This window comes from Salvelinus fontinalis, chromosome 30 (assembly GCF_029448725.1).
Source record: "Salvelinus fontinalis isolate EN_2023a chromosome 30, ASM2944872v1, whole genome shotgun sequence".
Taxonomy (NCBI): domain Eukaryota; kingdom Metazoa; phylum Chordata; class Actinopteri; order Salmoniformes; family Salmonidae; genus Salvelinus; species Salvelinus fontinalis.
In genome coordinates this window covers 39,216,872-39,231,270 of record NC_074694.1, presented here as the reverse complement: position 1 = coordinate 39,231,270, position 14,399 = coordinate 39,216,872, and the positions used below count along the sequence as shown (strand labels likewise).

Genomic DNA, 14,399 nt, shown 5'->3' with positions numbered 1-14,399 from the left:
ATGGTCCAAACACACCAAGACAGTTGTGAAGAGGGCACGACAACACCTTTTCCCCCTCTGGAGACTGAAAAGATTTGGCATGGGTCCCCAGATCCTCAAAATGTTCTATAGCTGCACCATCGGGAACATCCTGACTGGTTGCATCACCACCTGGTATGGAAACTGCTCGCCATCTGACCGTAAGGCGCTACAGAGGGTAGTGCGTACGGCCCAGGACATCACTGGGGCTAAGCTTTCTGAAATCCAGGACCTATATACTAGGCGATGTCAGAGGAAGGCCCACAAATTTCTCAAAGATTCCAGTCACCCAAGTCATAGACTGTTCTCTCTGTACCAAGTCTAGGACCAAAATGCTCATGTAACAGCTTCATCCAGTTTATTCTCCAATGATTGCACTTTGGCCAATAGGACGGATGGCATAGGCGAGTTACCCACTCGTTAACAAATTCTCACAAGGCACCTGGACCTGCGTCCCCTATATCGGCCTCTTCTCTTAATGAGAATGACGGGGTATGAGCCTGGTCAGGTATTTGGAGTAAATCCTTCGCGTTCGACTCGTTAAAGATAAAAAAAATCTTCATCCAGTTTGAGGTAAGTCATCGCTGTTGTGATATCCTAAACTCTTTTTCAGTCATAAGAGATGGTGGCAGAAACATTATGTACAAAATAAGTTACAAACAATGCGAAAACGGCAGCCATCTCCTCCGGCGGGATTCGTAATGAATAGAGAAAGACCTGTCCTCTTTATATCTCGCAGTGATTTCTAAAAACATTGGTTCCGCAATAAATCACTGGGAGTAATATTTAAGGTGCAACTTTCTTTAGACTTTTTCTTATTAATACAAATCATCGCAATGCGTCTCCTGTGGCTGTTTGCTATACTGTGAAAGAAAACTGGGTGGAATTCTTGTGGAGGCTACCTGCCTTGTGACCCAATTTAGTCCTGTTGTAGGTACGGGATGCAACTATTGGTATTCTAAGGTAAAGTGTTACCCAACTATTTGTGTAGTGGCCTAGGGAAACCCTTCACATCGCCAAATTTCGACTTTTGAATAGTTATGTAAACTACAAACTGTCCCAAATACAGATATTTTTTTAATAGCTGAGATATCTTTATCAGAACCCAAGTTCTGAGCTATTAAAGTCGACTTCTGATGTAAAGTTAAAACTGAAAAAACGGATTTCAAAGATTCCATTACGTTTTTGAGAGAACAATACCAACAGTCAGTTTGATTATTTCAAAAGAGATTGTCACTATATATATATTTTTAAACGGCAACTGCCGGTATTGTTTGTGTTAAATATGACTCACCACCTGGATTCGGTCTTATGTAGCAAAACATGAAATGTTTTTTTTTATTGTTTTTTTTACATTGGATAAAAGTAGAGACTCAGAGCTATAAAATTATATATAATACACTGCATTTGAGGAACAATGGAAAAGTAATTCTGCTTTGAAAGTTGATCAACTTGTAAACTAACTTTTGAGAAATTCACCTTGTAATGTTTTGGTATCTAGTGCAAAGCTCTTCTTTGTCTATACCCATTTAGCATCGTTCACACCCTCTTAAGCTTTAGTCCCACCCATTTGGTTTCGCCCTCGAAGCGCACTTTGATTTGTTTACCTCTGGATAACATGAAAACAGCCTAACCATCTCTGCTGGCAACAATTTCATTATTCCTTACGTTTACTGACACCGGCCATATTCAACAGGTGTTGTACACACGTCACGTATCATTAGCTAACGAGCCAGCCAGCTAACATTAGCTAGTTAAACAACAATGAACAAAGTGCCAACAATGAACAAAGTGCCAACAATGTCTAACATTAGGCTCTAACTAGAAAAGCAAACAGCTCTGGGAAACGAATAATAACGTCCGCTAGGGAGCCAGCCATCTAATGTTAGCTAGTTAGCTAACAGTACACTTTAGCTTAAGACATATAGCTAGCTAGCTAGGTAAACAATGAACCTAGCTAGGTAAACAATGTTTAAGATCACACACGTCACGTAACGTTAGCTAACGAGCCAGCCAGCTAACGTTAGCTAGTTAAACAACAATGAACAAAGTGCCAACAATTCCACAGTGCGGGGAGCTAACCAACCAGGTCCAATGTTAGCTAGCTAATATAATTTCATGAACTTTCATGTGCTCATAATTTAACAATTTTATTCGTATTTACAGATGGCATACAAGTTTCTTATTAAAACCTCTTAAGGACAGGGGGTGCTGTTTTCACTTTTGGGGAAAATCGTATCCAATTTAAACGGCCTCGTACTCAATTCTTGCTCGTACAATATGCATATTATTATTAATATTGGATAGAAAACACTCTCTAGTTTCTAAAACCGTTCTAATTATTTCTCTAAGTGAAACAGAACTCTTTTTACAGCCCATTTCCTATCCGGAAGTGAGATTTTCAAAAGCGAGGTCTCTCTTCAAGAGCTTGTCTATAAAAGGAAGGCGCGAAGTTGGACCTGGAATCGCCTCCTGGAAAACCGTCGTTATAGGTGAATATGATCTCCGGCTTCGATTTTATTTGATACATGTCACAATATCATCCTAAAGTATGTTTTTTCAATATAGTTTAATTATATTATTGAAATGTATTCGGGACTTTAGACGTGATGCGTTGGAGGAATTTGTTCAAGAAGGAGAGGTTAGCGCCGCACGGCCAGTGTGCTTGCTAATTCAAGAGGGAAATAGTTTGTTCTGGATCCAAACAAAGACGGTTCTGAACAAAGGACCCCTTGTACAACATTCTGATGGAAGATCAACAAAGATAAGGACCCAATTTGGGATGCTATTTCATATATCTGTCGAACTGTGCTATCGCTACCGTTTGTCTTGAATCAATGCTGTTGTGTGATAGCTATTGTAGTAAGCTAATATAACGATATATTGTGTTTTCGCTGTAAAACACTTCAAAAATCGGAAATATTGGCTGTATTCACAAGATCTTTGTCTTTCATTTGCTATCCACCATATATTTCTCTGAAATGTTTTATGATGAGTAATTAGGTAGTTGACGTTGGTGTCTGTATTTACTCTGGCTACTCCCGTGCTATTTCTGACTGTAGCTATGATGGTAGCAGTAATGTAAAACTGATTTATAGCTCAAATATGCACATTTTTTGAACAAAACATAGATTTATTGTGTAACATGTTATAGGACTGTCATCTGAGGGAGTTGTTTCTAGGTTAGTTAGGTTGGTTCTAGGTTAGTTAGGTTGGTTCTAGGTTAGTTAGGTTGGCTTTGTGCATGCTACCTGCATGCTACCGGTGCTGTGAAAAATGTCTGTCTGTCTTTTGTATTTGGAGGTGAGCTAACATAAATATACGTGGTGTTTTCGCTGTAAAACATTTTAAAAATCAGAAATATTGGCTATATTCACAAGATCTTTGTCTTTCATTTGCTATCCACCATATATTTTTATGAAATGTTTTCTGATGTGTAATTAGGTAGTTGACGTTGGTGTCTGTTTTTACTCTGGCTACTCCCGTGCTATTTCTGACTGTAGCTATGATGGTAGCAGTAATGTAAAACTGAGTTATAGCTCAAATATGCACATTTTTTGAACAAAACATAGATTTATTGTGTAACATGTTATAGGACTGTCATCTGAGGGAGTTGTTTCTAGGTTAGTTAGGTTGGTTCTAGGTTAGTTAGGTTGGCTTTGTGCATGCTACCTGCATGCTACCGGTGCTGTGAAAAATGTCTGTCCTCTTTTGTATTTGGTGGTGAGCTAACATAAATATACGTGGTGTTTTTGCTGTAATACATTTAAAAAATCGGACATGTTGGCTGGATTCACAAGATGTTTATCTTTCAAATGCTGTATTGGACTTGTTAATGTGTGAAAGTTAAATATAAAAAAAATAATAATAATTGAATTTCCCGCTCTGCCTTTTCAGTGGAATGTGGGAGGAGTTCCGCTAGCGGAACCCCTGTCCTAGACAGGTTAACTTCTTGATGATAGGGTGCAGAATTTTCACTTAGGGAAAAATAGCGTGCGCAATTTCAACTTCGTGCTACTCATCCCCAGAATATAAGATATGCATATAATTAGTAGATTTGGATAGAAAACACTCTGAAGTTTCTAAAACTGTTTGAATCATATCTGTAAGTATAACAGAACTTATATAGCAGTCAAAACCCTGAGGACTAACTTTTTTATTGTTAAGTTCCTCTATGTTCAATGGATTGTTTTGGGCAAACCAGAATTCTAATCAGTAAATGCGCAGTTTCTACTGCTTCCACTGGATGTCGCCATTGTATGGAAAATGGTTAAGGTTTTTTCTTAGTGAGGTGAACAAGATATTGACCCGGAAGTGGAGGGACGTCGTTTGTTTATGTTTGAGATTTGGGCAAGACGTGAAATGTTCCGTGAGTTTGTTGATATCCTGTATTGAAAACAGATTGACCTGTCTTCAATTTGATCGATTATTAACGTTTACAAATACCTTAAGCTGCATTACAAAAGTACTTTGAAATGTTTTGGCAAAGTTTAGAGGTAATTTTTTTTAGATATTGTGTCGTGATTTTGTTCAAATTGAACGCTGTTTTTCCTGGTACAACGGCGCCAAATAAATGGACAATTTGGATATATATGGATGGAATTAATCGAACAAAAGGACCATTTGTGATGTTTATGGGACATATTGGAGTGCCAACAAAAGAATCTCGTCAAAGGTAATGCATGTTTTATATTTTATATTAGCGTTTTGAGTAGCGCTAGCATGGTTGAAATAGGCTACACTCTCTTGTTTACATTGGGCTATCATCAGATAATAGCATCTTATGCTTTCGCCGAAAAGCCTTTTTGAAATCTGACATGTTGGCTGGATTCACAACGAGTGTAGCTTTAATTTGATATCTTATATGTGTGATTTAATCAAGTTTAATTTTATATAATTTTTTTGAATTTGGCGCTCTACATTTTGACATGGCTGTTGGGACGCAAGCGTCCCATCTATCCCAGAGAGGTTAAGAAATTTTTGATTTTACAATATGCATATATTTACTACTATTGGATAGATAACAGTCTATAGTTTCTAAAAACGTTTGAATTATTTCTCTAAGTGGAACAGAACTATTTTTACAGCCATTTTCCTATCCGAATTGAGATTTCCAAAATGCGATGTGTCTCTTTAAGACCTTGTCTATAAAAGGTCATGACACTTAGGACCGTAGAAACACGTCATACGCCTTCATCTGGGTGTAATGCGGAAGTGAGAGTTGAAAGGAGTCGAATATCTCTTCCAGGGACTGAATACAACATCTTCTTGTGAGAACCTGCGCATTTTAATTTTTTTTCTGGGCGCGAGGCAGAACCTGGACTCGGCTCCTGGAATACGCTAGTTAAAGGTGAATATGACCTCTGCCTACGATATTATTTGATACATGTCACAAAATCATCCTAAAGTATGTTTTTTCAATATACTTTAATTATATTATTGCAATTTATTCTGGACTTTAGATGTGATGCGACGGAAGAATTTTTTGAAGAAAGACAGATTAGCGCCGCACGGCCATTGTGCTTGCTAACCAAAGAGGGAAATATTTCGTTCTGGAACCCAACTAAAGACTGTACTGGACAATGGACCCCGTTACAACATTCTGATGGAAGATCAACAAAGATAAGGACCCAATTTGGGATGCTTTTTCATATATCTGTCGAACTGTGCTATGCTAGCGCTTGACTAGAATCAATGCTGCCGTATGCTAGCTAATGGTGTAAGCTAATATAACGATATATTGTGTTTTCGCTGTAAAACACTTCAAAAATCGGAAATATTGGCTCTATTCACACGATATTTGTCTTTCATTAGCTATCCACCATATGTTTTTCTGAAATGTTTTATGAGGTGTAATTAGTAGTTGACGTTGGTGTCTGTATTTTCTCTGGCTACTCCCGTGTGATTTCAGACTGTAGCTATGATGTAGCAATGATGGGAGCAGTAATGTAAAACTGATTTATAGCTAAAATATGCTTATTTTATGAACAAAACCTAGATTTATTGTGTAACATGTTATAGGACTGTCATCTGAGGTAGTTTTTTCTAGGTTCTTTAGGTTGGTTCTAGGTTAGTTCGGTTGGCTTGTGCATGCTACTTGAATCATAATTCATACATCATAATCATAATCATACGTGTCTGTCCACTTTTTTATTTGGTGGTGAGCTAACATAAATATATGTGGTGTTTTCTCTGTAAAACATTTAAAAAATCGGACATGTTGGCTGGATTGACAAGATGTTTATCTTTCAAATGTTGTATTGGACTTGTTAATGTGTGAAAGTTAAATATTTAAAAAAAATAGCTTTTGAATTTCGCGCCCTGCACATGAGCTGGATGTTGTCATATTTGTACCGACGTTGGGACAGCCCGCCTAACAGGTTAACTTCTCTGCGCTACGGATCCCTTTTACGGGATCACTTTCCTAAACAACCGCTAGAATTGCAGGGCGCCAAATGCAAAAATATTACAAAAAATATTTATAATCATGCAATCACAAGTGAAATATACCAAAACACAACTTAGCTTGTTGTTAATCCACCTATCGTGTCAGATTTGGAAAATATATTTTACAGCCGAAAGAAATCCAAGCTTTTGTGAGTGTAGCTTTCAATGCTACAACAGCTAGCCCCAAATTACGAAATATTATCGATTATGTTTGTTAAAAATAACCTGAGGATTGATTATAAAAAACATTTGACATGTTTCTATGAACATTACGGATACTTTTTGGAATTTTCGTCGAACGGAACGAGGCTTTGGTTTTCTGAACATAACCCAAATGGCGTTTTTTTGTTATGAAAGTAATATTTATCGAACAAAAATAACATTTATTGTGTAACTGGGAGTCTCGTGAGTGCAAACATTTGAAGATTATCAAAGGTAAGAGATTAATTGTATTGCTTTTCTGACCAAGCTAACCAAGCTAATATAAGGCTAACTGTTCTAGCATTGATTGATACACTCACAAAAGCTTGGATTGCTTTCGCTGCAAAGCATATTTTCAAAATCTGACACGATAGGTGGATTAACAACAAGCTAAGCTGTGTTTTGGTATATTTCACTTGTGATTGCATGATTATAAATATTTATAGTAATATTTTTGAATCTGATATGTTTGGGAATTTTCTTCTGGCTTTCAGGACCAGAACGAGGGTGTCGTTTTCTGAACATAATGCGCAACCCAAATGGCGTTTTTTTGTTATAAAAGTAATATTTATCGAACAAAAATAACATCTATTGTGTAACTGGGAGTCTCGTGAGTGCAAACATCTGAAGATTATCAAAGGTAAGCGATTAATTTGATTGCTTTTCTGACTTTCGTGACCATGCTAATTTGGGGCTAACTGTACTAGCATTGAATGATACTCACAAAAGCTTGGATTTCTTTCGCTGTAAAGCATATTTTCCAAATCTGTCACGATAGGTGGATTTACAACAAGTTAAGCTGTGTTATATTTCACTTGTGATTGCATGATTATAAATATTTTTAGTAATATTTTGCGCCCTGGAATTCAGCGGTTGTTTAGGAAAATGATCCCGCTAAAGGGATCCGTAGCGCAGAGAAGTTAAAGAAAAAATAAGCAAACACATTTGGTGTTCGCCAAAAGGCATGTGGGAGACTCCCCAAACATATGGAAGAAGGTACTCTGGTCAGATGAGACTAAAATGTATATTTTTGGCCATCAAGTAAGCGCTATGTCTGGCGCAAACCCAAAACCTCTCATCACACTGAGAACACCAAATCCACAGTGAAGCATGGTGGTGGCAGCATAATTTATTGTTTTTATTTACTTTTTGCTCTTTTGCACACCAGTATTTCTACTTGCACATCATTCTCTGCACATCTATCGCTAAATTGTAATTACTTCGCTATGGCCCATTTATTGCCTTACCTCCTTACGCCATTTGCACACACTGTATATAGACTTTTACTATTGTGTTATTGACTGTACATTTGTTTATTCCATGTGTAACTCTGTGTTGTTGTTTGTGTCGCACTGCTTTGCTTTATCTTGGTCAGGTCGCAGTTGAGAACAAGTTCTCATTTACAACTGGCCTACCTGGTTAAATAAAGGTGAAATGAAAAAAAAAATGCTTTGGAGAGGTTTTTCATCGGCAGGGACTGCGAAACTGGTCAGTTGAAGGAATGATGGATGGCACTAAATACAGGGAAATTCTTGAGGGAAAGTGAGTGAGCTCGCCAGGCTCCCCTGCCTCAGCCGGTTCATTGGGCTTTCATGCCTCTGCTGGATCGCCAGGCTCCCCTGCCTCAACCGACCAATCAAGTTCCCGCGCCCCAGCTTACTCGACAGTTTCCCGTGCCTCAGCTGGCGTGACAGGTTCTCGCGCATCAGCAGGGGTGACCAGTCCGCTCCTGATCCCCGGGTTCGTCCCCTTTGACGGCGTCCTGCAGCTGGAGCCGCGCGTCGGGGAGGGAGTACTGTCACATATACTCCCTCTCCGGCCTCGAGGTCATCAGGCTGCTGATTATCCCGCACACCTGTCACCATCGTCTCACACACCTTGTTTCTGTTTGCAAGCACGCACGCACACAGAAATCAGCACCATGAACAGCCACATCATATTTAGTTTACGTTGATTGGACTAAATTGTTTTGGGTATCTTTTAGTTGTCACTGTATTAGACTAAATATAGGTGATGAGATGATGAAGTTGAAATGATACTGGATTAGTGGAGGTAGCGTCTGTTTTCTTTGGTTCTAAACCAATGTTTTAGCAGTCCGAAAATGTCGGAACCTTTAATTGGTTTGACCGTGCTCTAGGTCATGTAACTGTTTGTTACATGCAATATGTTTTTGTGGACTTCACAGGAGAGATGATGCTCTCTGGTTTTGTGATGAAGGAAAGGTGTGATTGAATTTATTCTGCCACTGTCTTCTTATTGTCTCGGCCTTACATGCTGACCAGACCGGACACGTCGTTTGCGCGAGCGTCGCAAAATAAATTTAGAAACCCATGTTATTCAATTATTGCACCCACACTGCTTGCGCGAGCCAACGAGCGTCTGCGACACCAAGGGCTAAAATAGATGTCGTTCCTATTTCTGACGCAGATCACGCTGCAAGTCCTGCCTCTCCCATCTCCTCATTGGCTATACCCACGTGGGTGATAGAAAGACGAAAACTGTTTTGCCGGTAATACATTGAAAGTTTAGATGCGATCACCATTTAATGTAAACGATGAAAAAGCCTGGAAGGAGGAGAGATGACTAGAAACGATTCGGTTGGCCGTTTTATATGTGAATTAATTGTCGGAGTAGAGATCCTTGTCCATTTCAGGTAAAATAACAACTCAATGTTTATATCCCAGGACAAATTAGCTAGCAACAGCAAGCTAGCTAAATAGGACAAATTAACATTAGCTAGCAAGTGCAAGTTAACTAGCTAAATTGCCATACATGTTTAATGCTTTTCGACCTGTCCCCAAATTAATGTCATTGGTTCAGAGTTTGTTTTGATATTTTAACCTGCGTGTCGTGATCGCGTTTGGTGTGGGGTGGCAAAATAAATGTATGCACGATAGCGCACGATGGCGCTCTCACGCAGCCGGTTTGGGCAAGATGTTAGGCCTGTATATCACAGTATCAAGGCATATGAACTAACAGGTTATAGAGAAAACAATGAAAGTATCACAACACACACTGTAGGTTGTTAAAAAAAATCTGTCTTGGCTTCCCAGGTGATTTAACCCACACACCGCTATTGCCTTCCAACAAGCTTAGGACAGGATGTCGATTGCACTGCAATCTAAAATCAAAATAATTCTGAACTGAAATTACTTGAATCCTCTTGAATACAAACAGACACCTCACAAGTCCTCAACTGGCAGCTTCATTAAATAGTACCCGCAAAACAACAGTCTCAACGTCAACAGTGAAGAAGAAACTCCGGGATGCTGGCCTTCTAGGCAGAGTTGCAAAGAAAAAGCCATATCTGACTGGCCAATAAAAAGAAAAGATTAAGATGGGCAAAAGAACACAGACACTGGACAGAGGAACTTGTTTCTCAAATTAGACACTCTAATGTACTTGTCCTCTTGCTCAGTTGTGCACCGGGGCCTCCCACTCCTCTTTCTATTCTGGTTAGAGCCTGTTTGCTCTGTTCTGTGAAGGAAGTAGTACACAGCGTTGTAGGAGATATTCAGTTTCTTTGCAATTTCTCACATGGAATAGCCTTCAATTCTCAGAACAAGAATAGACTGACGAGTTTCAGAAGAAAGGTGTTTGTTTCTGGCCATTTTGAGCCTGTAATCGAACCCACAAATGCTGATGCTCCAGATACTCAACTAGTCTAAAGATGGACAGTTTAATTGCTTTTTTAATCAGAACAACTGTTTTCAGCTGTGCTAACATAATTGCAAAAGGGTTTTCTAATGATCAATTAGCCTTTATGCTAATACAACGTGTCATTGGAACACACTAATAATGGGCCTCTGTACGCCTATGTAGATATTCCATGAAAAAACAGCTACAATAGTCATTTACAACATTAACAATATCTCCACTGTATTTCTGATCAATTTTATGTTGTTTTAGTGGACAACAAATGTGCTTTAAAAAATAAAATAAAAGGACATTTCTAAGTGCCCCCAAACTTTTGAATGGTAAAGTATTTCTGTCAAATTACATTCGGTTCACCTTTAAAAATAAACAGATTCACTTGAAAACCAAACCTGCTATTCATGCCTCTTTCTCAGTTATCTATCAGCAGTCACACGTTCACTTAGCAGAATACAATAAATAGAAGATTTAGAAGAAGTGAGAGTAGAGACGAATCTAAAATAAATCTTACTGTGGCATCCCTTTGTGTTTTGTGCAGTCAAAGTCTAACCACTTTTCCTGTGTGTCTGTGTGTGTGTGTGTGTTGGGGGGTGCAAGTGAGCGGTGAAGTTTCTAGTGAAGTGTCCTTCCTGTCAACATTGATATGGAGACATTTAAAGTCTGTGGCGAATATCTCAGCTGTCACACTGAGCTGCAACTCCCGTAGCAGTGTCTGTAGCGTCAGACAGTACAGAAACCAGTTCAACTATCATTGGATTTGTTGGACTTACCACACAATTAGCAGTCTAACTGTATACATCAGATATTTGTAGTTCTCTGTAAGGATGAGGCTCATCAGCGTCACTCAGTTTGGAGTTGCGGCTCTTTGGATCATCTGTGTCTCGAGTTGGACTAGTGAGAAATGCGTGATGACTGACGGTTTTACAGATGTGTGGAGAGGCAATGATTGTCACAATGGTAACCTTACAGTGAGCTGCATGGACGTCGACAATGTGTCACTTCACCTAGCCATTTTCCCCATTTCCATCCAGACCTTGTGTGTCCAGATGAGGAACAAATCCATTCTGCATCCCAACGATTTCTCCAGATTCGACAAACTGGTTGAGCTTGGCATCTCTGGTCAACCGGAAGAGATTCTTCCAGGTGCTTTCAGGGGGCTATTTGGACTTCAGACACTGAGTCTTACTTGCTCTTTAAACTTATCCATTCATTCAAATACATTCAAGGATTTACATAATCTTAAACAATTAAGAATCATTTCATGTTCGTTTTCTGTAATAGCACTAGATGCATTTGCTGGAATGAAACAATTGACCACTCTTATGATATTACAGCATGAAAATAATTTGTTGTCAGACATAAAGAGCTTGTCAGAGGTTTTATGTAGGATAGTTAATAAGACATCTTCACTGACATCGCTGGTCCTGTGGGCTGAAATTGCCACGCTGAGTAGCCCAAAGTGTATCGTGTCTAACGGGACTACTTATGAGACCCCAAGTTTATATGGTCTTCAAGATATTGTCTTGAATTTCCCTGGTCTAAAGACCATTGGTAAAGGTGTGTTTGAAGGTTTTAATAACATTTCATTTCTTAACATGCCTTTAAATAATGTACTGCAGATGCAACTACTGCAGTCGGGTGTCAGCAAAGTGGAAACATTTCAATTCTGGCAGGAGGATAGTGACTTAGAGTCGATGTGTGAAATTGTCTATCAACTCTCAACTTCTTCTGTTTCAATAACTACGGATCATATCAACTTCTCAATTTCTGCCATTCAAAATTGCATGACACTTCGAAAAATGAGCCTTGAGAGAATCCCTATTTCACAAAGATTTATTGATCTGAGCTTTATCCATGGCTTGAGGAATCTCCAGGTTTTGACTGTTAATCAATTTTCCTTGAACAATACAAGATTTACATCCCTTTGCAAAACTCAACCTAGTCCTATCTTGTGGTTAAAAATAATTACATTTAGTTTTAGTAGTATTTTTAGCATACATCGTAGACAGTTCTTTTGCATGAAAAACCTGGAAAAACTTAACTTGAAATATAATCGAATCTCCACCATCGACAACTTTGCCTTTCTGGGATTGCAGAAGTTAAAGGTTTTAAATCTAGGTCATAACCAGTTATCTGAAATCAAATCATTTAATTTATTTGATCTGCACTGCTTAGAGTACCTCAATTTGGAGGCAAATCCATTGGTGCACATTGAGGCATTATCTTTTGCTCACCTTGGTTCAATACAGAATGTGTTTCTGGGAGACCTGAACTTCCCTCCAGAATCAAAGATTGAGCTGAATCTGACATTTGTATTTGGCAGCATACCTCGGGGACTGACATACCTTTACATCAGCTCTGGCAGAAGGCCCATGACTCTTATTATTGGGGGCGATGGTGCCCCAAACCCAGGCTTGGGCCTGCATGTCCACGGCGAGACAGTGTCTTTTCAGGACTGTGAGAGGCCTTTCTTTAGGGCTGTCGTTGAGCTAACTGCAAGGACAGAGTGGATCCTGTGTGGGTCCATCTTTGCTGGGAGCTACTTCAAGTTCCTTCAACGCTTCAAGCTAGAATCAAAGCTCTCAACTTTATTTGTGGATCTAACCAGCCTGAATACACTTGTGCACTTGAGGGATTTGCAACTTACAGGAGTAGACCTCAATCGGCAGACTGGTCTTGCGATCATGTTTCACAATTTGACCAGACTGGAGACTCTGATGCTCCTTGGCTGCAGGATCGACTACCTTGAAAAGGACCTGAGCAAAGACTTACAGTCATTGAGAGAATTACGTTTGGTTATTAACAATGAGCTTACAATCATGGAAGAATTCCCTGAGCCCCTGAAAAGCCTAAAGTATCTGCTTATACAAGATCTACTTTTACAATGCAGTTGCAACAATGCTTGGTTTGATAACTGGGCGAAACGGAATCGACAAGTTCAGGTTATGTTGGATTCTACATTGGGAATGAAGGAAATAAATTGCATAGATGAGCATGGCACTCAGAACTTCCTAAAATACTCCCAAATCCATTGTTCAATGGACGTAGGATTCATTTTGTTTGTTTCCAACACCCTGGGTCTCCTGCTCTTCATGCTGGTGGTGCTGCTACATCACCTGGCTGGCCAGTATCTACTGGCTCTATTTTACATCACTCGCGGCTGGTTGGAAGAGGCCGTGTTTCGGAACAACAAGAGACGCTACAGGTACGACGCCTTTGTCTCTTACAGTGGGAAAGATGAGCGATGGGTGGTGGAGGAGCTTCTGTCCAACATGGAACAACGAGGTCCCCCTTTCCTGCGCCTGTGTCTGCACAGTAGAGACTTCCAGCTGGGGAAGGACATTGTGGACAACATCACAGATTGTCTCTACAGCAGCCGCCGGACTGTATGCTTGGTCAGCCGCCACTACCTCCGCAGCAACTGGTGCTCTTTGGAGATGAAGCTAGCCACTGACCGGCTGCGGGTGGAGCAAAGGGATATCCTCATCCTGGTCTTCTTGGAAGACATCTCTCCTCACCAGCTGTCCGCCCACCACAGGCTGGCCAGACTGGTGAAGACCAGGACCTACCTGGACTGGCCAAAAGAGCCAGAACAATACCAAGATTTTTGGGACCGACTTTGGGCTACGCTGGCGCCAAAACATGGCCAGTGACATGAATACATTTAAAAACTAAAGTCCAAGTTTTATGAATGGATTGTAACTTAGCTAGGGAAATGTATAATGTATCTCCTGTACAAAAAGCCCAAAAGAGCTAAACATGTGTCAAACTCTTTTCAAATCTGTGCTCGAATCATTATTCTGTATGTCGTTATCCTATGTTAATGTCTGCTTCAAATTACTCTAACTAAATACTTTGAGATGAGTTTCCAGTGGTTATTGTTTTGTAGGTAACACTTTGAACTTGCCATTTTGACATATTAATGGCAGAGTAGAGATGCATCATAAACCATCATGACACATTTCTTAGGTGCATCTCAATTGTCCAAAGGAGCTTCCTCTACTCAGCTTCTCTCTTTAGTCTGCTATGATCTGAAAACTATTTTGGGTAAGCGTGGGGATTCGAAGAGGAAGCGACTT

The 14,399-nt window shown here is 39.7% G+C and overlaps 1 protein-coding gene across 1 annotated transcript; it reads left to right on the top strand.

Moving 5' to 3' along the window:
- The first annotated feature begins 12,255 nt into the window (after positions 1-12,255).
- LOC129828489 (toll-like receptor 13) lies at positions 12,256-14,184 on the top strand. The gene is made up of 2 exons (XM_055889523.1): positions 12,256-12,746; positions 12,990-14,184. Exons 1-2 carry the CDS (start codon positions 12,339-12,341, stop codon positions 13,971-13,973), a joined length of 1,392 nt encoding a protein of 463 aa, XP_055745498.1. The 5' UTR covers positions 12,256-12,338; the 3' UTR covers positions 13,974-14,184.
- Positions 14,185-14,399: the final 215 nt, after the last annotated feature.

Bases quoted from the DNA above. Each gene is read 5' to 3' on its own strand.
- LOC129828489 (XM_055889523.1), top strand. From the start codon at position 12,339: ATGAAAAACCTGGAAAAACTTAACTTGAAATATAATCGAATCTCCACC. The intron at 12,747-12,989 runs GTCCACGGCGAG...CTCAATCGGCAG, and splicing joins ACCCAGGCTTGGGCCTGCAT to ACTGGTCTTGCGATCATGTT.